The sequence below is a fragment of the Lepidochelys olivacea genome (genome assembly GCF_965140295.1).
Source record: "Lepidochelys olivacea isolate rLepOli2 genome assembly, chromosome: 20".
In the NCBI taxonomy this organism is placed as follows: Eukaryota; Metazoa; Chordata; order Testudines; family Cheloniidae; genus Lepidochelys; species Lepidochelys olivacea.
In genome coordinates, this window is record NC_140430.1 from 379,647 (window position 1) to 407,289 (window position 27,643).

The 27,643-nt window shown below is 45.4% G+C and overlaps 2 protein-coding genes across 4 annotated transcripts in view; one reads left to right on the forward strand and one right to left on the reverse strand.

Moving 5' to 3' along the window:
• CERS5 (ceramide synthase 5) overlaps positions 1-27,643 on the reverse strand; it is a 39,247-nt gene extending 11,604 nt beyond the window's left edge. Inside the window, exons 1-5 of one of the 2 annotated variants that reach the window (XM_084610240.1) lie at positions 27,370-27,643; positions 7,660-7,765; positions 4,452-4,582; positions 1,396-1,453; positions 824-874 (exon numbers count right to left, since the gene is read on the reverse strand). In XM_084610240.1, coding sequence (XP_084466366.1) covers positions 824-874; positions 1,396-1,453; positions 4,452-4,582; positions 7,660-7,765; positions 27,370-27,572 — 549 coding nt within the window. In that variant the 5' untranslated portion in view covers positions 27,573-27,643. The remainder of the gene's footprint in view (positions 1-823; positions 875-1,395; positions 1,454-4,451; positions 4,583-7,659; positions 7,766-27,369) is intronic. The other variant, XM_084610239.1, reaches the window with a different exon arrangement.
• On the forward strand, positions 30-17,327 carry LOC311510522 (uncharacterized protein). Of its 2 annotated transcripts, XM_084610243.1 has the most exons (3): positions 30-145; positions 15,467-16,029; positions 16,699-17,327. In XM_084610243.1, the coding sequence occupies exons 2-3, from the start codon at positions 15,507-15,509 to the stop codon at positions 16,806-16,808; spliced, it is 633 nt and encodes a 210-aa protein (XP_084466369.1). In that variant the 5' UTR covers positions 30-145; positions 15,467-15,506; the 3' UTR covers positions 16,809-17,327. The 2 variants fall into 2 exon arrangements, with proteins under 2 accessions (XP_084466369.1, XP_084466368.1); XM_084610242.1 differs by lacking the exon at positions 30-145 and having other exon boundaries at positions 12,876-16,029.

Consider the following 27,643-nt stretch of genomic DNA (forward strand, 5'->3'; position numbering starts at 1 on the left):
TTTAAAGGAATAAAATTCCCTTTCAGTGTTTGCAACCTAAGAGCTGTGGCCTCCTGTTGGAGTGGAAGAACAAGGAGGGGAACCTGATTGGCTGTCTACAATTATCTGAGCTGAATGAAGGGCAAAAAGAAAACTGCAATTAATGGTACTGGTAGAAGTACATTTGTAAAATTGCTCTACTTTTAATAATTAAGTACCAGATAGGGAAATTTGCTTTAAAATATATGAGCTGGTGATCAGTTCGGTTTGATGAACCAGTGACTCTATACCATGAAAAATACCACATCACAACTACCCCTTTGTGGGCAGTCTTAGCTCAAAGGCTAAGAACTGCATGGGCCAGGGGAGAACTCCACTCCCACACTCAGAGGTGAAATTTCCTGAGCAGAGCAGTAACTAATGGACTAGAAGTTTACCTTGTTGCAGCCTGTACTGCATCTGCTCTGTGGGCAGTGAGAGGCATTTAGATCTCTCAAATTTCAATTTGACACCATTCACATGGAATAACATTGGAGACATGCAAAGGGTTCAGTTCTCAAAACTGAGGGACTTCAGAAAACAGGAGCATCACACATAAGAATATAAAAATGGCCATACTGGGTCAGACCAAAAGTCCATCTAGCCCAGTATCCTGTCTTCCGACAGTGGCCAGTGCCAGGTGCCCCAGAGGGAATGAACAGAGCAGGTAATTATCAAGTGATCCATCCCCATCGCCCATTCCCAGCTTCTGGCAAACAGAGGCTAGGGACACCATCCCAGCCCATCCTGGCTAATAGCCATTGATGGACCTCTCCTCCATGGAATTAGTAAATATATATCTTACCTGAAAAGGGTAGTTGTACCAGCATTGTCGTGTGTCCCAAAACCAGGGTGACTAGAGTGAAAAGAAGAGATTATCCTACTAGCAATTTTTTCCCCACATGCTCTGGTTTTGGCCAATTAAATAACTCCACCCCTACACCACAATACTATTTCAAAGGTCTTCACCTTGCGTCTTTGGTCTCAGCTACATTTATTCTGGGGTTTCACAGAGATGAAAGCCATTTTTTTGCATGCAAAAACATGCCATTGTTCACATAAAAATTCAAAGTGGAAACGTAGAGCTTTGCAGAACTCTGTGCAAAGACAGCCCAGAGAGATGGATCTATGTGAGAAAACAGAGTATGCTTAAGAATGGACAGGCCCATCCTATTCTGGCATCAGAGAAGAGAGTCTTCTAGCATTTCTGACAGCTTTTCCTGTTTTGTGAAGACATGACTCTAAATGAACACACACAAGAGTTCTGACTAGGAAGCATAAGGAAGATCTGAGGCCACTGAACTCTTGCTATTTTAGTCCCATATTATGTCACTCGGAGCAAGCAGTGAAAGAAAACACACACAAAACTGAACTCACCGACCAGATAAATTTGAGTCCATAAGAAAATATACTTAAATAAAACGTAAACCTCCACCTGGGAATGGAAATGAGAAAGGGAAAAAATTAAATGTTTGAAATTAAATCAGCATTTTATGTTTAATGTTTGTGTAGCAAAAGCTGGAATCATTATAAATGGAACCAAATTTGGCAGTTACAGGAGTGGAGTTTTCAGCCACTAATGTGCAATCCTCCATACATGGCAAATTGACTGATATTGCCCTTTGGAACATCATCTGTCCATCAAAATAAAAATATTTATATAAGAATCAAACAAACAGCACAGCTCCAAAAAAAAGTCTACAGATTGTCTTGGAAATACATACCAAGGTTAATGCCAAGTTATACATCTCAGTATGAACATATGCTAAGGCAACAACTCTGAAGAAACCATTGTGATCTACTGCGACATATATGACAATACCCTGGACAAACCTTATGGAATTAATTTCAATACTTTGGGGTTCACTGTATTTAAAATGAAATTATGTATGTGTTATTGTGGAATTGTATGCAACTGCTCTAGGGGACTGACTAATACAATCTCTGGGAAGGATTAGGAACTTCACACACATTGTCCCAGGAAGTGTCTGAAGTGGAATTCCTAGGAGGTACTGGGGAGAAGGGGATTGCACACCCTGATGTACAGACTCAGCCTTGGAAGCTTCGCCCCAAGGGAAGGGACTTCGTGTCTGATGATCCCTTGTTACAGGAGGACAACTCAAAGACCCAGTTTGGATTCTCCAGGGACTAACAGATAAAACACAGATTTTTCAATAAAGAGCCTGAATGGAACCTGACTCAGGGCCTTCCTTGTGATCCAAAAACTGGACATGACCTGTGGAACCTAGGGAAGAATTGGAAGGACTTGGCCTCCTGAGGCCCCATAAGACTGAGTGCTAGTTCTGAGCTAAAGCTGTTATGAACTTATGACCACAAAAGAGAGAGCCCTTTGGGGTCTGAAGGGCTCACCTGCCAGACGCCATGTTAGAGCCAGTTGGGGTGATCTCTGGTAAGCTTATTAGCATGTCTGTAGGTACTTCTATTGGCTTTAATGTTTTCACTGTAGTGCTTTTACCCTAAGAATTAAATAGACTTGCATAGGAAGTCCTGTGGGGTAACTTAGAACTGTCTGCAATTACACTGTGTACCAACTCTAAAGGGAGAAGCTAAGCAGGCCTGCTTAGGCTGGAAAAAAAACACAGTGAAGGCAGGGAACTGTTCAGCCTGGAAATACTCTGGTCAAGGTGGTGACAGATGAGGATCTCCACCCAAGAAAGGCAATGGCTAGGCGGCCAGAAGCCTGACAGTGGGTGCCGCTGCTGGACAACTAAGGGAAAATATAGGTGTAGCTGCCCTGAATTGTGACCGTAGGCGCACAGCAGATGCCCTAGTACACATAACATGTTTCAAACTACACTTGCAAGCCAATTAAGAGAGATACAGGGGAAGTCCTCCTCCCATTCCTATTTGTCCATCTCATCTGGTGCCTCTAAGTATACAAAGCTTTACTTGCATGGGGAGGATGGGGGAACGTTGGGTAAGAATTACATGAAGATATTAAGGAAGTGATTGGGAAAGAGAAACCACCACAGGAGGAGCAGGGAAAGGTGTTCAGAAACTACAGCAATGTGGGGGGGTCATGTAAGTACCTAGACCAGATGTCGGCAACCTTCGGCATGCAGCCCATCAGAGTAATCCGCAGGTAGGCTGCGAGACGTTTTGTTTACGTTGACCGTCTGCAGGCACGGCTCCCCACAGCTCCCAGTGGCCACAGTTTGCCGTTCCTGGCCAATGGGAGCTGAGGGAAGTGGTGCAGGCTGCAGGGACGTGCTGGCCACTGCTTCCTGCAGCTCCCATTGGCTAGGAACAGCGAACCGTGGCCACTGGGAGCTGCGGGAGGCTGTGCCTGAGGACAGTCAACGTAAACAAAATGCCTCGCAGCCCGCCAGTGGATTACTTTGATGGGAGCCATGCCGAAGGTTGCCAAATCCCTGACCTAGACAGAAAGATGCAAAAAGCAAGATAATGAACTAAAGTGAGAGTGAGACGGAACAAGAATCCAGAAAGCGTCCATACAACATGTGCCATTGCCTAAGCCATGAAGTCAGTTCAGGAAAGTGTCTTGTCTAGGAAATCAGACTGTCCAGACAGCTCACCATTGTCTTGAGGGGAGTTACTCGGTTGAATACACAAGGTGAAGTGTTACCATCTGCATGAGAGATATGGTCCACTATGCAAGCCTCTCTTAGAAAGGGATCATTGGCTATTGAGTCCATAAATATTCCTGTAGAGCTGTCCTGGTGTCTCATGGTACACATATCAATTGATATGACAGCATGCTAAAAGCCATTTTAATTTTCTCTCTGTTGGTCTGGGTGGAAACTTGTTAGGTTGGCATTTTTCTCTCTGTGATGGAGTGAACCCCCATCACCTGTGAGAAAGAGTTAAATGCCAGTTAAGCACAGTCACTCCACCTGGGCACTAATTAGTTACTTGTCAGCAAGAGTGTGGATCAGAAGAAGAATCAGGTGATAAGGCCTGGGTGACTGTTAAGTTATCAATAGGCTGAGAGAGTTCAGTCTAGAGAGAAGCTGCAGGGAGCAGACAGGAAAGGGGGCTCCTGGGAAAGGCTGAAGTGCCAGAGTCTGCTGGAGGCTAACGTACTTGATACCAGAGCCAAGTAAAGGCAGTGGAACCCCAGGAAACAGTTGAGTTCAGGGCCCACAGGATAGGGGGCTTTTTGGACTTTGGACTACAGTTGGACATTTTGTTCGCCTGAAAGGAGCCTGAACAAGCTGCTTCTCAGACGGAGGACTGAGTGGCATCCAAAGACAGACAACCTGCAGAGGACACAAGGGACAAGAAGCCATGCAACGTTGTATCCTGACACAAGGAGATGCGCGCAAATCTTTACACTTCACATAATACCGAAAGACACCAAATTACATTAAAAATTCAAAAATTTCAGTTAAAATACAGTGCAAAAGTGGAGCTTGAATTGAGGCCATATTTTGATCTCTGCACAAACCTACATGCTCTCACAAAACTTAGTGAGGATGGTGGGTTTGTCCTGGTTCCTACGATGGCGAAACCAGCGCTGGATCTTTCGAACATCCCAGTCTAGCTGCTTTGACAAACCTTCTAACCTTCTTCCATCTGGACACTGAGAAGAAATGAAACAAAAGTCAGACATTTCTTCTGCCTCCCCAACCTTCCACAGAGACTTCTTTCTCTCCCAGTCTTCTGTCTGAGACATTTCCCCTCTAAACTCTGACCTCTGTCACAAAATTGAGATGTAGAGAAAGAGAATGAAAAATCATGCTAGGAAAGGTGTAATCTGCTAAAAATTCAATTTTAGAAGGAGAAATCTGTTGAACTCTTACCACTAAAAAAAAAAATAAAAATTATATTCACATTTAGCCTTCACACGCATGTTACCCACCATAACAAGAATTCAGATACATTATTTAAAAGTAAGTGGTTCAACGCTTCCCCCCCTATTTCTCCTCCAATTCTCCCACAGCAACAAAGAACAGTAACACTGATAGCTGGTATATTGTTTACTGTGTAACTAGCATTACACAGTACAGGACACAGGGAATTTTTAGCAAGCTGCTCTGGTCTGTCGGCAGAAATCTGCATAAAAACTTGCATCCGATGAAGTGAGCTGTAGCTCACGAAAGCTCATGCTCAAATAAATTGGTTAGTCTCTAAGGTGCCACAAGTCCTCCTTTTCTTTTTGCGAATACAGACTAACATGGCTGTTACTCTGAAACCCATAAAAACTTGAGCATTCCACTGATATGATCAGCACTGAATCCCCCTAGGAGTAGCAGGAGTGGATAGTCATGACATGACAATGTCTCTCGATTTGAAATAAAGGCTCAGATTTGGCCCATCTTAAGTATTTATGAATTCCACAGGCATAATACACAGATGTTGACATTTCTGTAGATTGCTGTTTATAACTTCACAAATATAACATATTTCTCTCACATGAACAGTTTGATACTGAATAACCCAATCTCTGACTGGGGGCTTCACTAGTATAGATTTTGTTTTTTTAAATAGCGACATGAGTTAGTATAGAAGAGCAGACAAAATGAACTAAACCTTTACAAATGACCACTGCTGAGGTAGGTCAAGTTCATTTTAGTCCTTTTAATAAGCTTTGCCAGGGAACTACTACAACTGAAAGAAGCCAAACAGGTTTCACAACTTAAGTTTATCCACAAAACCGGACTGATACGCAGAGTGCTGAACTAGCAAAGAGGGCCACCACATATTGTTCAACATAATCAGAATGACAGAAAAATCATTGTTCTAAAGGTGAAGTGCTAGAACTACTGCCACCTTTCTGCAATTCCGTCACACCCATATTTTCCCTTTCACGTAGGCTTTAGGGGCTTAGGCTACCTGGAAAGGATGTTTCTGCATTGGGAGTGCATCTGCACTCATCTAAAAGGAAAAGTCATAAGGCTTGTTTTATAGAACACTACTTTCAGAAGAGGTGATAAATTTTTTCCACATCAAAGTCATCCTCTGTGCCGATTCCTCAGATCTAAGCCAATAGTAAGTAACAGCTGTAGCAGTCCAGGCAAATGAAGTTTTGTTTTAAGTTCTGAACAGTGCAGTTCCCCCCATGGGTGTGTGTTTAATTTTAAACATTACTTTCAAAGACACTGATACATGAGCTTCCTCCCTAACACTGGCAAACCACAAACCTCCTCCTACTTATCTGCAAGTCAGGCTGCATAACAAACCCAGTGTTAAGCTCCAATGAGACTAGTTTTTACTGGGGACACTTTAACATCTACCATTGCACTCACTAAGAAGATTCTCTCTCAGAATAGCTGGCAATGTTACCATAGCTGAATATAGAAGTCTGTTTTATTTCCTTACACGGAAGTCTGATTTTATCAGTTTAACAGTCAGTATTCAACAAATTATGGACAATCTGCAGGATTCAGTCATTCAAAAGTGAAACAGCGTAACAGGCAGATATTCAAATGAAAGAGTGGCTGAGAGGAATCATAGGACTGGAAGTGACCTTGAGAGGTCATCTCGTCCAGTTCCCTGTACTCATGGCAGGACTACGTATTATCTAGACCATTCCTGACAGGTGTTTGCCAAACCTGCTCTTAAAAATCTCCAATGATGGAGATTCCATGACCTCCCTAAGCAATTTATTCCAGTGCTTAACCACTCTGACAGTTAGGAAGCTTTTCCTAACGTCTAGCCTAAACCTCTCTTGCGGTAATTTAAGCCCATTGCTTCTTGTCCTATCATCAGAGGTTAAGAAAAACAATTTTTCTCCCTCCTCCTTGTAACAACCTTTTACGTACTTGAAAACGGTTATGTCTCCCTTCAGACTTCTTTTTTCCAGGCTAAAGAAACCTATTTTTTTTTCAAATCTTCCCTCATAGGTCATGCTTTATAGACCTTTAATAATTTTTGTTGCTCTTCTCTGTACTCTCTCCAATTTGTCCACATACTTCCTGAAATGTGGCGCCTAGAACGGGACACAATACTCCAGTTGAGACCTAATCAGCGCAGAGCAGAGCGGAAGAATTACTTCTCGTGTCTTGCTTACAACACTCCTGCTAATACATCCCAGAATGTTCGCTTTTTTGCGATAGAATAAGCAGAAGAAAATCTGTTGCCAACATTCAATGGTCTATCCCTCAACTGTATTCTTCTGTTAGCATTTATTATTGAACTGCTTTCTTTCTACAATTAGATTTCTGTAGTGATAAGCTATCCAAGTCTGCAGAAGTAATCCGGAGAAGGCATCTGTGGGACTGACCAGCAAGACCAGCACAAGAATAGTCCCCAAGGAAGAGAGTGGTAACTTCCAAGGAGAGAGTGAAAAATGCAGGGGAGTCTCTTAGTGAACACTGGAAATTTGAGAGTTACACCCTGTACAGAAATTCAGGGGCCTGAAAGAACTCACATTCTCACTTTGTTCATATCAAACCACTCTTCTGCTTGCAACACGGTGGCTCAAGCACAGAAAGAACTAAAAACACTGCCGGAAACAGGGAAGGAGGTGGACACAGGCATATGTGAACTAAAGCAAGGAGCAAAAGTTACCAAGAGAAACCAGTATTTTTTGTACACAAATTCCCATCAGAGAGTTATGTGAGCTGTGCAGTGTATTTCCCTAAGGCAACAAGAGAAAAGAGGCCCAGTTTTCATTTATGTGCCTGAACCTCTCGCAGAACCTGAAGAGTGACTTACCTTAGTGATGGATGTAAACACTTTCTCTAGAATTGCATTGGGCTGAGCTCTATGAGGTCCACGGTCTTGAACGCCAAGCTTTATGGCACATGGTTTGGCAATAAACCTGAAAATCCCAAAGGAAGAGTCCGATTAAAATAAGAAATTAATTTCCCTTCTCTGAGACTAAATTATCTTGGCTCTAGTGGTCACAAATAGTCCATACTACCCAAAACATGCTTTTCAAGAAAAGCGCCCCTTTTGCCCAATGCAACCTTTTTCAAGCTGGTACTGTATAATTGCTGGCCCCAGGATTTTCTTTTGCCAGTGCCAAGGAACAGAGTAATGCAGTGAGAACAGATGGGGCAGAGGGTTACGGGATAGTCTCTTTGGTGAGTTTGTATTATAGCATTTCTCTCCTCAGCAGCAGAGGGTTTTAGTGCTAGATGGAGCCCTGCAGACCGAGGTCTGCTGTACATTCACAGCACTAGTGCAGCTGCAGCAGGACAAGCTTCCTCACTAATGTTTCTTACCTGCGATCTGGAAGAACCACCTCTAGAAATGGAGGAAGCCAACACCTTATTGGAACCAGAGTTTGAAATGCTTCTGAATGGATACATAATTGTAACATATGGGACAAGTGTTGGAGAATTTGAATGTACTCCTTAAGGAAGAAGAGGGTAAAGATGTCCTTATGGGTAAGGCATAGGATTGGGAATTGGAAAACCTTTGGAAAGGTTTCTATTCCCAGCTCTGCCAAACTGCCTCATTTTCCCAGCTCTACCTGCCATAGATGTTGTGAGGCTTTAATTAAAGTTTGTAAAGAGCTTGGAGTCCACTGAATAAAGGTATACATCACCAACATTTTAAAACCAACACCCAATAATCCATAACTCTCTAAAATGGAAGCCACATAATCCTGGAAAATGATAGGAAGAAAGAAATGGAAGAAGTTGCTAGTAAAGCCTGGGGTAGAAGTACACAAAGTACACAAAAAGCCTGGGGTAGAAGTACATGAAGAGAGGGAGAGGCATGTAGTTAATCTTGAAAATTTGAGTAGGTCCCTAGCAACTCTCAGCAATCTCTTTTCCGTTGCTGTGACACTCTGAAAAGTACCTTCTGGTCTGCAAGAGGAATGCAGACACGCTATTTTTTCAGATGGAGATGCTGCAACTGGTGCCCAAAGAAGCAAGTTATCCTTCAGAACTTCATTCTTGTAGAGTATTATTATTTAGATTCTGACCAACACACGCATGCATGCATCAATATCGTGCCTGCCAGCACAGGCCTCCAAGTACTTTACAGACACTACTGAATTTAACCTCACCCCCACCCTCCAACCTCCTAAGCAGGGGTGTTGTCCGGATTCAATAAACATCCACTTCAGTTCTGGTCTATTTAATACCACCCTCCCTCTAAGGACAGTTCAGAAGTGGTCTTGCTCCAGAGGGAAGAAGGATGACTGAGAAGAGTCTTAAACAATCCCCTAAACAGGGAAGAGTACTGTATTAATTTCAGGTTGTTCCTGTCCAGTGTGGAAATTCCAATTTACCAAAATAATTTAGTTTTATTGATAGATAGGAGGTTTTATTTCTAACATATGACAACAGGTCCCCAAGTATAAACAGAAAACAGGATTTCGTCATTACTTAAATGGTAACTTCTAACAGGGTTAGAAGACCTGACAACAGTCTTCAAATATGTTAAGCTTTTATAAAAAGAACTAATCAATTGTTCTTCATGTCCACTGAAGGTAGGATGAGAAGTAATGGGCTTAACCGACAGAAAGGGAGATTTAGGTTAGATATCAGGAAAACCTTTCTAACTAACTATAAGGGTAGTTAAGCTCTGGAATAGGCTTCCAAGGAAGGTTGTGGAATCCCCATCATTGGGGGGTTTTAAGAGCATGTTAGACAAACACTTGTCAGGGATGGTTCTAGAGTTACTTGATCCTTCCTCAGAGCAAGGGGCTAGACTTGATAACTTCTTGAGGTCCCTTCCAGTTCTATTTTCTATGATCTTCCCCCCTCCTCTCCACACACTGCTCTAGAGAAAGTTAGTTTGAAAACATGAATTGAAACTCCAGAGATAATCTGGAGAAGATTCTGAACTACCACAATTAGTGGAACAATAGCTTTCACAACAGGAAGAGGGGTTATTCATGACTCTCCCTTTCAGCTCAAGCACCAGGAAAAAGTAAACAGTCCCTGAGCCTCAGCTGCTTCCTGGCTGGAAGACTTATGTAGAATTGTCACTGAATTAAAGAACTCTACATATGGGAGCTAAAACGTTGCTCCCTCCCTACAGTCTAACAGTCTCTGCAGAGTCTAAGGAGAGATGACTATTAATAAACACTGCCCCTGTTTTATAAATAAAGCCAAAAATGCCGTATTTCCTCTGGTCCAGAGATGACGAAGATGATTATTTTTTACACAGATCAACAGATAATAAAAATCCTAAGTAAAATCAGAAAGCAGTAAAAACACCAACATAAATATTCTAATTAACTGACAGGGGAAAATTCTTAAGTGATGTTGAAGCCATAGGGTACCTTTTCACTGCAGAGTCAACTCAAGTGAGACCAGCCACACTGCTAAATAAAACTCAAGTGGCACAATTACTGTGTTAGCAGATGACAAGCTGTGCTGACATAAGTTGTACTCTGTACCCCCTAATGGGACAGCCAACTCAAGTTAAAAGCATCACTATACTCTGGTTAAGGGTTTTTGTACGTTGATAAGATTCAAGCTGGGGGCAACACTAGTTATAACTAGAGTTAACATGACAGTGAAGACAAACCCTTGCATACACTACAATCCTCAATCATTGTCAACACCAGCTGAGCTACTAAATAAGAACATTAGGCCTGGTCTATGCTTAGAAGTTAGGTCGACATAGCTATGATGCTCAGAGGTGTGGAAAATTCACCCCCCTGAGCATCGAAGTCATGTCAACTTACCCCTGCTGCAGAATGTTTCTGTTGATCCTAGTTACCGGCATTCAGGGAGGTGGAGTTCGTGCAGCGCTGGAAAAACCCCTTCCATCATTGTGTGGAGAGTCTACACACTGTAGCACCCACAGACATTACTTTAGTCAGTGTATGTCACTCATAAAGGAGGGACTGAAAAACAAAAGCTCACATAGGTGTGAATGTCCAAACTAAGTGCTGGTTTCAGAGTAGCAGCCGAGTTAGTCTGTATCCGCAAAAAGAAAAGGAGGACTTGTGGCACCTTAGAGACTAACCAATTTATTTGAGCATGAGCTTTCGTGAGCTACAGCTCACTTCATCCGATGCATACCGTGGTGAATGCTGAAGCCTTTGTAGTGCCATTACTTTTGAAAATACCTAGGCCTTGTCTACACTGGCAAGTTTCTGCACAGGAAAGCAGCTTTCTGCAGTGTAACTCCTGAGGTGTACACACTGCCAAGCCACTTAGTGTGCAGAAACTGCACAGTTGCAGTGCTGTAAAAAAAAACCACCGCAACAAGAGGTGTACAGCTTTCTGCGCCGGGGCTACAGCGCCGTGGTGACACTGAATCAATCAGAGAATATCAGGGTTGTATCACTGTAGACACCCTGGTCGATTGTAGCGCTGCGATTGGCCTCTGGGAGGTGTCCCACAATGCCTGTTCTTGCCTCTCTAGTCATCGGTTTGAGCTCTACTGCCCTGCCCTCAGGTGACCAACCATGAGCCCGACCCCTTAAATTCCTTGGGAATTTTGAAAGTCCTCTTCCTGTTTGCTCGGTGACGCGTGCAGTGGTCTCAGCGCATCTTTCCAGGTGACCATGCCTGCTCCACGCACCAGGCGATCCCCCACTTGGTATCGTCTGTAAACTTTATAAGTGTACTCTCTTATGCCATTATCTAAATCATTGATGAAGATATTGAACAGAACCGGACCCAGAACTGATCCCTGTGGGACCCCACTCTTTATACCCTTCCAGCATGACTGAACGACTGATGATTACTCTCTGGGAAAGATTTTCCAACCAGTTATGCACCCATCTTATAGTAGCTCCATCTAGGAGGTATTTCCCTAGTTTGTTTATGAGAAGGTCATGCAAGACAGTATCAAAAGCCTTACTAACGTCAAGATATACCATATCTACCACTTCCCTACTATCCACAAGGCTTGTTACCCTGTCAAACAAAGCTATCAGGTTGGTTTGACATGATTTGTTCTTGACAAATCCATGCTATTACTTATCACCTTATTATCTCTTATGTGTTTTGCAAATTAATTGCTTAATGATTTGCTCAGTTATCTTTCCGGGTACAGAAGTTAAGCTGACTGGTCTGTAATTCCCTGGGTTGTCCTTATTTCCCTTTTTATAGATGGGCACTATATTTGCCCTTTTCCAGTCTTGTGGAAGGTCTCCCATCTTCTATGACTTTTCAAAGATAACTGGTAATGATAATTGCTAATGGCTCATATATCTCCTCAGTCAGCTCCTTGAGTATTCTAAGATGGAAAAAGACAAACAGCAGCAGTTGCATTAGGCAAATACATGCTATTCGTATTTGCCCAATTCAGAATGGCTCCAGCAGAGCAGTCATGATCTATATCAAATTCTTATGGAAAAACAATGTTTCTTGCTGGAACATATCAACCTTCTGATCGGATCACTCTCAACTGTCCTCTTCAGTGGGATGAAGAGATGTTAGACAAATAACGAGCTAGTTACAACTGTGGCTATATAGCATATATATGGAACCTTAAGATCTCAAGCGTTTTCTTTTCATTTTGTGGGATGTTACCTGCACATCTTTGATTAGAACTAAGACAAAGCTATGGTTAAAGATCTTGACTCCTCCTCAGTTTGTCTATGAACATATAGATTTGGTTAGTTTTTTTTAAAAAATTCAGAGTATTCCTTTTTAAAGGAGAAAATCGTAAGGTGGGTAGGTGGACTCAAATAAGTGGAGACAAATATTGGTTTCAATCTTACATGGGTCTCAAATATTTTCACCACTGTCGTTATCTTGGAATTATTTTAAAACTCAAGATCTGATGCATTTGAGGGGGCGGGGGAATCAAACCATTAAATTACTAACTATTTCTTCACAGAAAGATGCATAGATAAGGGATAAAAATTTCTTGGGACAAAGTTTTGAGGGTGATAACTTTAGGCTGACAGCCATGTTATTCTTTTGTTACCAAAACTTCATACCAGGATATTCCTGGATAGCTGAATTCTTTGAAAACAAAGGTAATTTTTTTTCAAATGGCCTAGGGAAAAAACAGCTGATTTTAAAAACATCAAAAGGTAAGATGACTATTTAGAAGTAATAAAAGGTTGCCCCAGGCTATGAATGTAACAGACCTTGGCTTGTTCAGACAAGCACACAGAAAGCCTACAGAGCAGCTATAAAGGAATGCTGGGTGCATAACAAAACACACAGGGATAAGAAGCAACACAAGCAAATGGGGCACAGACAGCAGTAGAGGCAGGCTGTGTCTAAGGCTTTGTCTACACTGGAACTTTGTCGGCAAAACTTTTGTTGTTCAGCGTGTTAAACTCCCCCCCCCCCCCCCACAACAAAAGTTTTACCGACGTAAAGCACCTGTGTGAACAGCGCTTTGTTGGCAGCAGCGCTCTCCTGTCGACAAAGCTGCTGCCACTCGTGGGGGGGGTGGGGGTGGAAGATGGATGCTTTTTGTCCGCAGGAGAGCTTTCTCCTGCGGACAAACAGCAGCTACGTTGTGCGCTTTTAGCAGCATGGCTGTGGTCACACAGCCGTGTCGCTAAAAGCGAGGGAGTGTAGGCAAAGCCTCAGAAGCAGGTGAGAAACTTAGCGACAGCTGTAAAAAGAACAGGAGGACTTGTGGCACCTTAGAGACTAACCAATTTGAGCATGAGCTTTCATGAGCTACAGCTCACTTCATCGGATGACAGCTGTGGAATTCATCACCACTTTTAAGAGAGTGCATTTTGGCTCTGTCTATACTATATCTTTAACAACTCTGCTAGCAACAGTGTTTTCAACCAGAACTGCGACCGACAACCATCTTCCAACATGGCTGTTGCTAGCAATTTCCTGTCCAGGGTGGGCATATTTGATGCATAACCATAATTAAAAGTAGAATAAATATTATCTGCAGGTTGTTATATTTTTCTTGCCCTACGGCTCCAGGTATGGTCTCTGTTTTGCCAGTTGGATAGGTTTCTCTTAACCCTGAGAAAACCAGTCTTGCTGCTGGGTAGAAGTTGTCAAGATAAAGAGAACATCCTCGTATGTTCCCACTTAAGGGGATTTTGTGGGAGCAAGCTCAAAAATCTTGATGTCACTTTAGAATATTCCCTGGGCACCAAGAGTGGATTTTGAGATGCACAATTTGCACAACCTTAGCACTATATTCCATTACAACCTTGTAACAGCAGCATGTAGCTTCAAGACTGGATTACTGCAACTCTCAGCAAGGAACCTCCATCACTTACAGCTTGCTCTAAAGGTAGCAACATGTCTGCTCATTAGTTTAAGCAACACTGGACCTGAATTCTTTACAATGGGTGCCTATAAAGGTGAAGAGAATTATTGTAATTTGACACTTATTTTATTTTTATTTCATTTTTACACTCCTAAACTTTATAGGCCTCAGATACATTAAAGACTTTCTCCTGGAATCTTGACCCAGGGAGTGCTCAAATAATGTCCAAGATTTAAGAGAGACTAGTGATTTTGTGCACGCATCTTGAGACACCTTTAAGGCAGCTGATTATTAGAGGGGAGGAGCTCAGCACTTTCTGAAATTCTTTTAAGGCACCTCAAGTTGGACACCCAAAATCACTAGTCACTCTTGAAAGGCCTGCTTTTCACTTTTCTCGCCATTGCATCTCAAGTTGGCAAGCAAATGCACCTTTGCTGTGGTGGATGTGGGACTCTTTCCTTCCCACTCCACCCGCTCTGAGACCTGTCCCAGTCCAACTTTCCACACTTAAATACCTCAAGATGATGCTCTACTACAAACATTGATTTTTAGTTTAACTATTGCTTGTCCCATATTTGTTATTTTTCCCTCACTTTCTACAGGTCCAGTCAACGGATTTTTTTGTTTGAGTTTTAACGGAGGTGTTTCTCTGTGTGTGCTAATTGTGTTGCTAATTCTGCTGCACAGCTGTCCAGTGTTAAGTGGAGGAAAACTTAAGTAAAATCATCATCATGTGGACTGGGTGAAAGATCAAGACTAAATGTTATAGAAATGCCCCTGGTCCTTCTGCCCACCATTCCTAAAGAACTCCTATCTGCTGACAACCCACAGAACATTCCCTGAGCTGAAGTGGTTTTTTACCCACGAAAGCTTATGCTCAAATAAATGTTAGTCTTTAAGGTGCCACCGAACTCCTTGTTGTTTTTGTGGATACAGACTAACACGGCTACCCCCGATACTTCCCTGAGCTGAATTACTTATCCCTCATTTGAGCAAGATTGCTTTGAAGGCTGAACACAAAAGCAATAAATCTAAGGGCTTGGCTACACTTGCGAATTACAGCGCAATAAAGGAACCCCAGGCACCCTAGCTCACTACCCAGCCACACTGGAAGGCACGTAGAGCGCTCTGTCTCCACGGCTACAGCGCTGCTCGTACTCCATCTCGGTGAGCGGAATAAAGTTTGCTGCGCCACTGCTGGAACGCCACGGTGCCAGCGTGGACGCCCTGGTCCGTTATTGCGCTGTGATTGGCCTCCAGAAGTATCCCACAATGCCTGTTCTAGCCACTCTGGTCATCACTTTGAACTCTACTGCCCAGCCCTCAGGTGACCAACTGTCAGACCCACCCTTTAAATTCTCTGGGAATTTTGAAAAATCCCTTCCTGTTTGCTCAGCCAGGCGTGGAGTGCTCTCAGCGAATCTTTCCAGGTGACCATGCCTCCGCGCGCCAGGCGAGCCCCAGTATGGAGCAATGGTGAGGTACTGGACCTCATCAGTGTTTGCGGGGAGGAAGCTGTCCAGTCCCAGCTGCGCTCCAGCCGTAGGAATTACGATGCCTTCGGGCAGATATCAAGGGACATGATGGAAAGGGGCCATGATTGGGACGCACTGCAGTGCCAGGTTAAGGCGAAGGAGCTGTGGAATGCCTACCACAAAGCTCACAAGGCAAACCGCCGCTCCGGTGCTGCCCCCGCGACTTGCCATTTTTACAAAGAGCTGGATGCGATACTTGGGGCCGACCCCACCTCCATGCCGAGTACCACCATGGACACCTCAGAGGCCAGTGCAACAAGGCAGGAGGAGGAGCAACAAAGCGGGAGTGAGGGTGCTCCGGCACAGGAAGACACCCCGGCATCCCAAGAGGCATGCAGCCAGGAGCTGTTCTCAAGCCAGGAGGAAGGTAGCCAGTTGCGGCGGCCAGTGCTTGGGGAAGGACAAACACCAGAGGAGGTTCCCGGTAAGCGGCTTTTATTTTCGGAAGGAAGTTATTCAGTGCGGGCTCTTGGGGTGAGGAGGGTTAGGGCTGCATGCATGTATAGATGCGGAATAGGGCGTTGATGTGCTCTCTCACATCGCGGTAATCGGCCTCAGTGATCTCTTCAAAAGTCTCAGCCAGAAACTGGGCAATGCGCTTGCGCAGGTTTTTCAGGAGAGCCACTGTTGTCCTCGTCCCGGTAAGGCTAACTTGTCCGTGCCACTGTGCCGTGAGGGGTGGGGGGGACCATTGCTGCACACAGGCAAGCTGCATATGGGCCAGGGCGGAAGCCGCATTATAGGGAAGCAAGGGAGGGTCTTCTACTGGTCACCCTCAGCAGCGAGATACTTTCCAGGACGAACTCCTGTGGAAAATGTGGGGACAGTGTTCAGTATAGGGGCCCCCTGCCACTGTTGGCTCTCCCCAAGACACAGAAACCCAGAGGACGGTACAGCTGTGAAACAATCAGTCACACTTGACCCTGTGCTTACTCACCATTTTGGGGCTCTGGTGGGTTATGTGCGCTTGCTTTGGGACAGGCAAATTATGCTATTGTGTATACTGTGCTTGCCCTTGAGTACGGGGGAAATCATTGCTCTGTCTGGTGTGAACAATGCTGCCTCTGTTAAGTGTTGCATTTTGCCTTTACAGATGCAACCTTGAGATCTCAGCCATCCATGTCATCCACGGCCGAGGGGCTGCAAAGAATCAGGGAGAGGCCACGTAGAAACAAAGAGGACATGCTGCATGAAGTAATGTAGCATTCAACTAATGGAAATAAAAAAAGCACAGGAGTGGCGGGAGAGTGAAAGGAGGGTCCGCCAGCAGAATGCGGATCGCTGGCACCAAAGCATAGAGCAGTTGATAAGCAACATGGAGCACCAAGCGGACTCGATCCAGGCACTCGTAGCCATGCAGGCGGAGCACTACCACGCCCGCCCCACCCTGCAGCCCTTGTCCCAAAACTCTTTCCCTGGTGCCCCCATGTCACCTCCAAACCACTTTGCCCAACATCCAGGTTCTTACCGCCACCCGCTGCCTCCAACACCTGTAGCTTCACCACCCAGCCCTGAACACTACGACCCTGACCCACCGCACTCAGCCCCCATCACCGTGCAGTGTAGCCATCCTGAAGTGCAGCACACATTGCACAGCACTCCAGACAGGACATATGCAAATCTGTAATTGCACCGTTCCCCACCCCACCCCCTTGCCCTTTGTGTTTCCCAAGCAGATGTGTTGTGTTTCTTTACAATAAATTGATTTTTTGGCTTTGAAAACATTCTTTATTATTGCATAACGTAAAAGAAAAACCTTAGCCGAGGAAAGCAACAGCCATTGCAAGTCAGTGTATCATACGTAGCAAACACAGATTCCTAACGCACTTCACTCCCGTGAGATTACTGTTGGCTTTCAGCCTCAAATTGCTCCCTCAAGGCATCCCTAATCCTTGCAGCCCCACACTAGGCCCCTCTAATAGCCCTGCTCTCTGGCTGTTCAAATTCAGCTTCCAGGTGTTGAGCCTCCGAGTTCCATGCCTGAGTGAATCTTTTACCCTTCCCTTCACAAATGTTATGGAGGGTACAGCACACGGATATAACCATGGGGATGCTGTTATCAGCCTGGTCCAGCTTCCCATACAGAGAACACCAGCGACCCTTTAAACGGCCAAAAGCACACTCCACAGTCATTCTGCACCAGCTCAGCCTGTTGTTGAACCACTCCTTGCTGCTGTCAAGGCTCCCTGTGTAGGATTTCATGAGCCACAGCATCAAAGGGTAAGCGGGGTCTCCAAGGATCACAATGGGCATTTCGACTTCCCCTATGGTGATCTTCTGGTCTGGGAAAAAAGTCCTGGTTTGCAACTTCCTGAACAGGCCAGTGTTCCGAAAGATGCGTGCATCATGCACTTTTCCAGGCCAGCCTGTATTAACGTCAATGAAATGCCCACAGTGATCCACAAGCGCCTGGAGAACCATAGAGAAATAGCCCTTCCGATTAACGTACTCAGTGGCTAGGTGGGCTGGTGCCAGAATTGGAATATGCGTCCCATCTATCGCCCCTCTGCAGTTAGGGAAACCCATTTGTGCAAAGCCAGCCATAATCATGCACGTTATCCCAAGTCATGGTTCTTCTGAGCAGGATGCGATTAATGGTCCTGCAAACGTGCATCAACACGATTCCAACGGTTGACTTCCCCACTCCAAACTGGTTAGCGACCAATCGGTAGCTGTCTGGAGTTGCCAGCTTCCAGGTTGTCATAGCCACCCACTTCTCCACCATCAGTGCAGCTCTCAATCTCGTGTCCTTGCACCGCAGGGTGGGGGCGAGTTCATAGAATCATAGAATATCAGGGTTGGAAGGGACCCCAGAAGGTCATCTAGTCCAACCCCCTGCTCAAAGCAGGACCAATTCCCAGTTAAATCATCCCAGCCAGGGCTTTGTCAAGCCTGACCTTAAAAACCTCTAAGGAAGGAGATTCTACCACCTCCCTAGGTAACGCATTCCAGTGTTTCACTACCCTCTTAGTGAAAAAGTTTTCCCTAATATCCAATCTAAACCTCCCCCACTGCAACTTGAGACCATTACTCCTCGTTCTGTCATCTGCTACCATTGAGAACAGTCTAGAGCCATCCTCTTTGGAACCCCCTTTCAGGTAGTTGAAAGCAGCTATCAAATCCCCCCTCATTCTTCTCTTCTGCAGGCTAAACAATCCCAGCTCCCTCAGCCTCTCCTCATAAGTCATGTGTTCCAGTCCCCTAATCATTTTTGTTGCCCTTCGCTGGACTCTCTCCAATTTATCCACATCCTTCTTGAAGTGTGGGGCCCAAAACTGGACACAGTACTCCAGATGAGGCCTCACCAAAGTCGAATAGAGGGGAACGATCACGTCCCTCGATCTGCTTGCTATGCCCCTACTTATACATCCCAAAATGCCATTGGCCTTCTTGGCAACAAGGGCACGCTGCTGACTCATATCCAGCTTCTCGTCCACTGTCACCCCTAGGTCCTTTTCCGCAGAACTGCTGCCTAGCCATTCGGTCCCTAGTCTGTAGCTGTGCATTGGGTTCTTCCGTCCTAAGTGCAGGACCCTGCACTTATCCTTATTGAACCTCATCAGATTCCTTTTGGCCCAATCCTCCAATTTGTCTAGGTCCTTCTGTATCCTATCCCTCCCCTCCAGCGTATCTACCACTCCTCCCAGTTTAGTATCATCCGCAAATTTGCTGAGAGTGCAATCCACACCATCCTCCAGATCATTTATGAAGATATTGAATAAAACCGGCCCCAGTTCCTCACACAGTCTCATGAAAGTGGCTTTTCTCATCCGAAAGTTCTGCAGCCACTGCTCGTCATCCGAGACTTGCATGACGATGTGATCCCACCACTCAGTGCTTGTTTCCCGAGCCCAAAAGCGGCATTCCATGGTGGTGAGCATGTCCGTGAATGCCGCAAGCAAACTTGTGTCGTTTGTGTTACTCGAGTCGATACCGTCGTCTGAGTCCTCACTGTCACTTTGGATCTTAAGGAATAACTCGACTGCCAAACGTGACGCACTGACGAGACTTGTCAGCATATTCCTCAGCAGTTTGGGCTCCATTCCCGCAGACCGAAAGGGAAGACAGAGCACACAGTACAAAAAACATTGAAAGATGGCTCCAAATGTGGATGGAAGCAAAGGGAATGCTGGGATGCGAACTGATACATCATGGGGCGTTGGGACAGGACCCAGAATGCCCCACACTTCCCGCCCCCTTCCCACAAGCCCCAGCGCCAGAATGGGAAGAGTCGCTCTGTGGGATAGCTGCCCACAATGCACCACTCCCAACACCGCTGCAAGTGCTGCAAATGTGGCCACGCCAGTGCGCTTGCAGCTGTCAGTGTGGACAGACTGCAGCACTTTCCCTACTGCGCTGTACAAAGGCAGGTTTAACTCACAGTGCTCTACATCTGCAAGTGTAGCCATGCCCTAATACGCAAACAACTCTCACTACGGAGAGAGCAATGCAACTTAGATTTTAGGTCAGATATCAGGAGTCTCTATTTGTAAATTGGGTTGTACAATGCATTTATTGTTGACAAATGCTAGCAAACTGTACATTACAAGATCCATACTACAACCTGCAATAAACTCAATCCACAGCTAGAGATGGCATCAACAGGTCACTGCAGAGCACAAGTGTATAAAGTGAGGAGTGCAGTGATCTTCATACTTTGAACTTGAACAGCACTTTTCATTAGAGGATTTCAAAGTACATTACAAAGCATACTAAGTATCATTAACCCCATTTTAGAGACCGGGAAACTTAAATGTTAGTAAATTGCCCAAAACTGGGATAGAAAAGCATTCCAGGGGCCTGAAGTTTCAGCATGCGGAAAAGAATCTGAACAACTATTCTGTGTCTCTCTCTAAGAGCATGTCTACACTGCAGTGTAAGCCCAGGATTTGAACTCAGGCTCAAGCCTAACCTCTCCTTCCATCTACACACAAATCATGCTAATCCAGATCCCAGGACTCCACAGGAGTGGAAGGTCTGAGCCTGAGTCAAGCTGATGTCCAGGGTTCAAACCCTGTTGCTTTGCAGTGTAGATGCAGCCCCATTAGATTCGTGCTCTGGGAGTCCACTAAAAGTATTCCCCAATCCCACAGGCTGGCTATTTTCATCTGCTGGACAGTCAAGTTTTCCCTTTAACAAAAGGCTAGAATTTGACCACATATTGGGAGGGCACTAGGAAGTCTAGGATATGGGTGGTTGGACCCCAGGAGGATACGTTGCACACTCAGTTTGGGACCCAGAGTTCAACAACTCCTAACCTGGGTTACAAATGAGCGTAGACACTCAAGCCCAACGCTAACAAACCCAGGGTCTGCTAACTCAAGTTCTACTAACCCTGAGCTTACGCTGCAGTGTAGACATACCCTAACACTACAGGAGACATATCACGAGGTGAATGCAGACTAGGTCAGGTCAGTCAGCAACAACTCAGGTGCTATGGATTCCAGAACTGGGAGAGATGTGGGTATCAGTATGGCCCTTTAAAGTCAATGGCAATTCAAAATATCTCAAGGAGCTGTCCTACCGACTCTGCAATCTGCCACGGTAGCAGTCTCAGAATTAACAAGGCACTGTGATTCATCCCACTGGAGATATATTTTGTTCACTCAATTCTCACCCAAATGCCCAGTCTAACTTTCTGCTCTCCCAAAAATATCAAGACAACCACCTTCCCTGTCTGCCTGATGGACAACCAAGGCAGAAATGGGGACAAAGCAGAGGTTGGGGATTCTGAATGGTCTGCACTGTCTTTTCTTCCTCCTGAAGAGCACAAATATCTTCTCTGAAGAGCTCTCCTTCCCAAATGCAACCTCCAACAGGGCAACATTCTATTTTGCCTGCTGAGTCCCCACCCCAGCTTGAAAGAAAAGACATACACACAAAAAACTTTCCCTAGATAATAAAATTTATGACCAATGCACCTTTCAGCAGCTGGGATCCAATTACCAAATTGCATTCTCAAGATCAGAGGCTGAGCCTCTGTGCAGCCTCTCTCCTTCATAATCTCACTTTATTAGATATGTAAATGATTTACAAGACACTAATTTTCAACTCTGCCTTATGGGAAGCAAAAATCCAGGGAGATTTCTTAGCCAGACAGGAATACACTGCTTGCTGGGGACACCTCCCTGTTTACAGTCAACTTAAAGATTCACAGATCTCTTTGTAAACTGCTCTCTGCATCAAGATGATATTTAGTTAGAAGAGAAACTTGTGTGTTGCTGTAACAAACCATTCAAAGAAGAAAACCCACACTTCCTCATAATGCTGAAGAAAGAATGGGGGAATGAGAGGAGGAAGGAGAAAGCCACAGAAAGCAAAAGAACTGCAAATACAGTTCAATCTCTGAGTCATCAGTGTTACTGCCAATTATGTGTCAAGGAAGCCATTTGATTTAATAATTCCCAAGGCCTGGAAGGTAGTATGTGCACAATGGGATTTTATTAGATAAATGTGAACATTTATGACATGTTCAAAGTGGTGAGGTGGGAGGAGGAATAGAAGGGAAGGGTTGATAAATGCAAAGTAATGTACACTGGAAAACATAGTCCCAGCTATACTAATGATGGGGGTCTGAATTGGCTGTGAGCTCAAGAAAAAGTTCTTGGAGTCATTGTGGATATTCTCTGAAAACATCAGCTTAATTTGCAGCAGCAGTCAAAAAACAATGTTAGGAACCATTAGAAAAGGGATATATAGGACAGTAAATATTATAATGCCATTACATAAAGCCACAGTATGCCCATACCTTGAATACTGACTACAGTTCTGATCACCCCCATCTCAAAAAAAGATACATTAGAATTGGAAAAATACAGAAAAGGGCAACAAAAAAGTTATTGGGAGTATGGAACAACTTCCACATGAGGAGAGATTAAAGATTGGAACTGTTAATCTAAAAGGAAAGGAGTACTTGTGGCACCCTACTACTAAGGTGGGGATATAATAGAGGTCTATAAGATCATGAATGGTGTGAAGAAAGTGAATAAGGCAGTGTCCTTTACCCCTTCACAACACAAGGACCTGGAGTCACCCACTTAAATGAATAGGCAGCAAGTTTAGAAAAACAAGCCAGGTATCAGCATGACCCGTCTCTCTGACGATATGCTTTTGCAAAATACAAACTAAACCTGACCTATAGTGGGATAGAGGTATGAAAACATTCATTAAAGGTATAGAAAAGCTCTCAGATGTAGATGAACCACAAAGCCAGAAAACATAACCCAGAAGTTATGGTGATGATGAAAAGTGTTAACAGGGAAGCTCCTGTACTAGATCAAGTGTGGCACTGTCTCTGCCAGCAGCTAATAATACCTGATGCTTCAAAGGAAAATTATAATATTCTGCACTTCTACCCAAAACAAATATCCCTGGGCCAGTTATTCAGTGCTGTACATGGGAAGAGGAGGAGGGATTCCATCCTGACCCCTGCAACATCCCTGTAACACAGAACATTACATCACACAATTTCCTGTCATTGTTTGCTACCGAGTGTGGACCCTTGGCCAGGACCAGCCCTGGCACTCTAAGATGGGAACTGTGCCCCCAGGTGCTTTGCATTGGATGGCATGATGAGCCTCAGAAGGCAGAGCAAAGGAATTCTGGGATGCTTGTCCCCCCAACCCCCGCTTTTTTTTTTTTTTTTTTTTGAGGGCAGGATGGAGGGAGGAGGGAGGGAGAGACAGAAGGGCAGACAGTTGCTTTTTCTGTTAGTGTTTTGTTCTATTTTCTTCTTTCCTCTGCCTTTTCTTCTATATTTTTCCTTTTTCTGCTTCTCTCCTTCACCCACCCCCCCCTTCTTTCATGTCCTAGATCACTTATGCTGGCTCAAAACCCATAGCACTTTACATATAAAGTTTGCAAAAGGAAACTGACTCGTTCCCTAGTGAGTTTCCTTCTACAGCCCTTTTCATAAATAAAAGGTTTTGCCTTGTTGCACAGAGAAATTATCTGGTTAGTTCCCCTGTGTTGTCTCCCTGTGTAAAAGCCCTTTGGGAAACAATGCCGAACACCCCCCTTCTATGTCACCTATGCATAAAATCTGACCTGCACTTGGCTGTACAATGAGAAACAATCAGGGAACTCATGCACCAGACTAGAAGAACAAACATTTTTCATGTCTATTATTTATGAATAATTTGAAACTCTAATGAGAGGAGAGACATTCCAATGTTTAAGCCATATGCAGGTCCCCCATCATCAAGATGCAATATATGGTGCAATTATTTGCTTGGAACTAGGAGGCGTTTAACAAAGTAACAGACCAGGTGGGCAAGTCATCTATTTTTTCTGCACTCTGGTGAGTTTTACAAGGAAACTGTGGCAGAGCTAACCATTTTTTATCTTTAGCTTTGGGTCAGATGCAGTGATGGAGAAAGCACTCAAAATATTCAAGTGCAGGACAGCAGCAAGCAATTGCATTTCACTTGTCTGAAGAAAGTATCCTGGGTTAGCCTACAATCACAATTTTTCTAGCTTTACAGGCACTGAAATGAAAGAAAACTGAATTCTCAGAGTACTTGGCTGAACCATCGCAAGCCTGAAGCAACAACACATCCGGATGTCAGACTTCAAAGATGTAAAAGCCCTAGATCATGTTGTGCATTTTCCTGCAAATTCAAAGCTGCTGCCTGCAGTACATCCCTGCAGTACATTTTCTAGTGTTACGTAATATTCCATTTTATTTTCATGCAAACTTAACGAAGGTTTACTGTACATGAAGCAAGCATCAAGAGACATGACTAAGCTTCATGTTTTATAGCGTAAATGGGATTGGGCAAACAACTCCCCACATCCTTCAGAGGGAAAGCCTCACATAGTAACAGTGTAGTGTGTTTCAGAGTAGCAGCCATGTTAGTCTGTATTCGCAAAAAGAAAAGGAGGACTTGTGGCACCTTAGAGACTAACCAATTTATCTGAGCGTAAGCTTTCGTGAGCTACAGCTCACTTCATCGGATGCATGTGTGTGATTTTTTAAATCCTAACTGGGTGTTACCTCAAAGAATTACTTTGGATACTGTTCAGTACATTTCCCTTTCTTCATGCAGTTGACACAAATATGAATAAGATTCTATGCTTTCAGGTTTTTGGTTTTTTTTTTTTTTTACACAGGATGCTATTCCTACACCCACTGTTCTCCGTTTCTTAAGTCTAGAGATAAAGCTGTAACAAACAGCTTTGAGAATGAATAGAATTGCTAAATAGTATCAACCTATTCACTCTTTCACTATTAGCAACTGCAACTCTGAAACAACTATTACCAGCAGGAGAGTGAGTTTGTGTGTGTATGGGGGTGGGGGGGATGTGAGAACCTGGATTTATGCAGGAAATAGCCCAGCTTGATTGTCATGCACATTGTGTAAAGAGTTGTCACTTTGGACGGGCTATCACCAGCAGGAGAGTGAATTTGTGGGGGGGGGTGGAGGGTGAGAAAACCTGGATTTGTGCTGGAAATCACTTTAGATAAGCTATTACCAGCAGGACAGTGGGGTGGGAATAGGTATTGTTTCATATTCTCTGTGTATATATAAAGCCTGCTGCAGTTTCCACGATATGCATCTGAGGAAGTGAGCTGTAGCTCACGAAAGCTTATGCTCTAATAAATTGGTTAGTCTCTAAGGTGCCACAAGTCCTCCTTTTCTTTTTGCAACCCAGAAGAAGCAGTTCAGCATGGCCAACAGCTGTGCAGGCCAAGTGGTAAAAGCAATTGAAGTCTATATCCTAAATCACACATTGAGATGTGAAGATACGTTTTTGCATAAATGTTTTGACTTAAACCCCACAAGGCCCACATCCATCTTTGAACTGCATGTAAAGAAGATCCAAAAATCTAGGAAGCGCATCACAGAATGGCAAGTTCACAGAGCATTAGCAAAAAAGTTAATTTGCACATCCAGAATAAATTTACAAGAAGGATCTTTAAGAATCCAGAGATATCACATCACACAATTTCAAATGTGTTTTATTAGCGAGTGTGGACTGAACATTTCATAGAGTATGTCCCCCACACCGCTAACCTGGCTGTGCTTGGAGGGCTGCACAAGAGCACATCTGCAGCAAATAAGCGTATTTTAATGAGAGGATGAAAGGGTTAAGGGATTGATATTGTCACAAACTTCAGCTATGTTGTTAATGATCGAGAGTCATGGGATACACCTACATAGCAAAACAACCAAAACCCTAATGCACCTGACCCACGGTCAGAGGGCTTAAGCTGCAGGGCTGAAAACAGAAGTGTAGACATTTGGGCTTGGGCTGGAGCCCATACTCTGAGACCTATCCCCGCACCGGATTTCAGAGCCTGGGCTCCAGCCTCAACATGCTACACCTGCTATTTTTAGCCCCACAGAGGAGTCTCAGTCAGCTGACCCAGGCTATAAGACTCATCTATTTTTTGCTGTGTAGACGTACCTATAGGTACCTGAAGGCTGTTTGGTGACCTGTACAAAGTGGGTTTGGTGAGTGGTTAGTGGATAGGTGTCTCCCATCACAAAAACTAGTGCCACAGTTGGGACTACCTGGCTCCCTCATTGGCAGTCTGAGAAAAGGGGCCAAGGGCTGAATTAAACCTGTCTACATTCAGATTTGAGATATGCTGGAAGAACAGAGTGGAGGAAGCTTGCCCTGCTATTGCCCATGCTATATTTTTCCTGTGGCTAAAGGGGACTTCAATTTCTACCAATGTCATTCTGTCACCCTGCTCAGACTCATAACAGTATTTTTGAACTGCAGAAGATGTTCAACAAACTGGCTAGTCAGAAGGTAGCAATTCACACACAAATAAAGCTTGCATACTACCATATGGCTGAAAATCTCCCAGTGTCTCATGGCTATTAACTCTCACAACACTTCTGGTAAGTAAGAAAATATCATTCCAAGCCTTTACTGATAGGCAGATTTCCCCAGGTACCACACCTAGAGGAACCTCTCCCATTCCCTGACATACAACATCTAAAGATGCAGGTCTCTGATCCTGAGAATTTGGGAGCCTGAGCTGCACCTGAGTTTAGTGGGGAAGATGTCCCCTGCATAGATGAGTGGTGGAATCCCCAAGGGCAGGAGATGCACAGCTCTGGTTCCTGTGGGGCTGGAAAATGCTCTGGAAACCTCTCTCCAACCCTGCTCCCAGGGCGTTCGAGGCACACCCTGTGAGGTACCCAAGTCTAGTCCCTATGTGGGCTCTGGAAAGCTCTCCCTGGACAGCTTGGAACATACCCCGTGGGGTGCTGGAAAATTCTATGGAGAGTTCTCCCTAGCCCTTTCCCCAGGGGAGGAAGTGCACTGGGGGGCCAATTCCTCAGCTCTAGTCCCTAAGGATGTTGTAGAGAACTGGCCCTGGCCCCAAGAGGTTGTGGGTGGGTGTGCCTGGGGGGGCTGGCTCCTCAACGCCAGTCCCTGGGGATGCTCTGGAGAGCTGTGTCTGGCCCTGCCCGGCTCCGGTCCCCGGGGGGAGGGGGGGCGCGCGCGCGCGGGGCTCCCCGGCCCCGGTCCCCGGGGGGAGGGGGGGGCGCGCGCGCGCGGGGCTCCCCGGCCCCGGTCCCCGGGGGGAGGGGGGGGCGCGCGCGCGCGGGGCTCCCCGGCCCCGGTCCCCGGGGGGAGGGGGGGGCGCGCGCGCGCGGGGCTCCCCGGCCCCGGTCCCCGGGGGGAGGGGGGGGGCGCGCGCGCGCGTGGCTCCCCGGCCCCGGTCCCCGGGGGGAGGCTCTGGAGAGCGGCGCCCAGCCGTGTCCCCAGACAGCTGGGCGGGCGCCCCGGGGCCCGCTCTCACCTCTCGAACAGCAGCCTGACGGCGAAGATGCCCAGCGCCAGCGGGAAGGCGGAGAGGACGTGCCCGGCCTGCGGGTACCGGGCGCCGCCGCCGCCCTCCGGGCCCGGCGCCGCCGCCAAGTCCGCCCAGGTCACGTTGTGCGGCAGCCAGAAGCGCTCATTCCAGAACCAGGCCGAGAGCAGCGCCGCCGCGGCCGCCGCCATCTTCCGCCGCCTGCCTCCCGCCTGCCCCGACCGGCGCGCCCGCGGGCCAGGGCGGCGCTCGGCGCTGGGCC

Coding starts and splice junctions, on each gene's coding strand:
- LOC311510522 (XM_084610243.1), top strand. CDS start 15,507: ATGCCTCCGCGCGCCAGGCGAGCCCCAGTATGGAGCAATGGTGAGGTA. Junction 16,030..16,698: donor AACACCAGAGGAGGTTCCCG/GTAAGCGGCTTT, acceptor TTGCCTTTACAG/ATGCAACCTTGAGATCTCAG.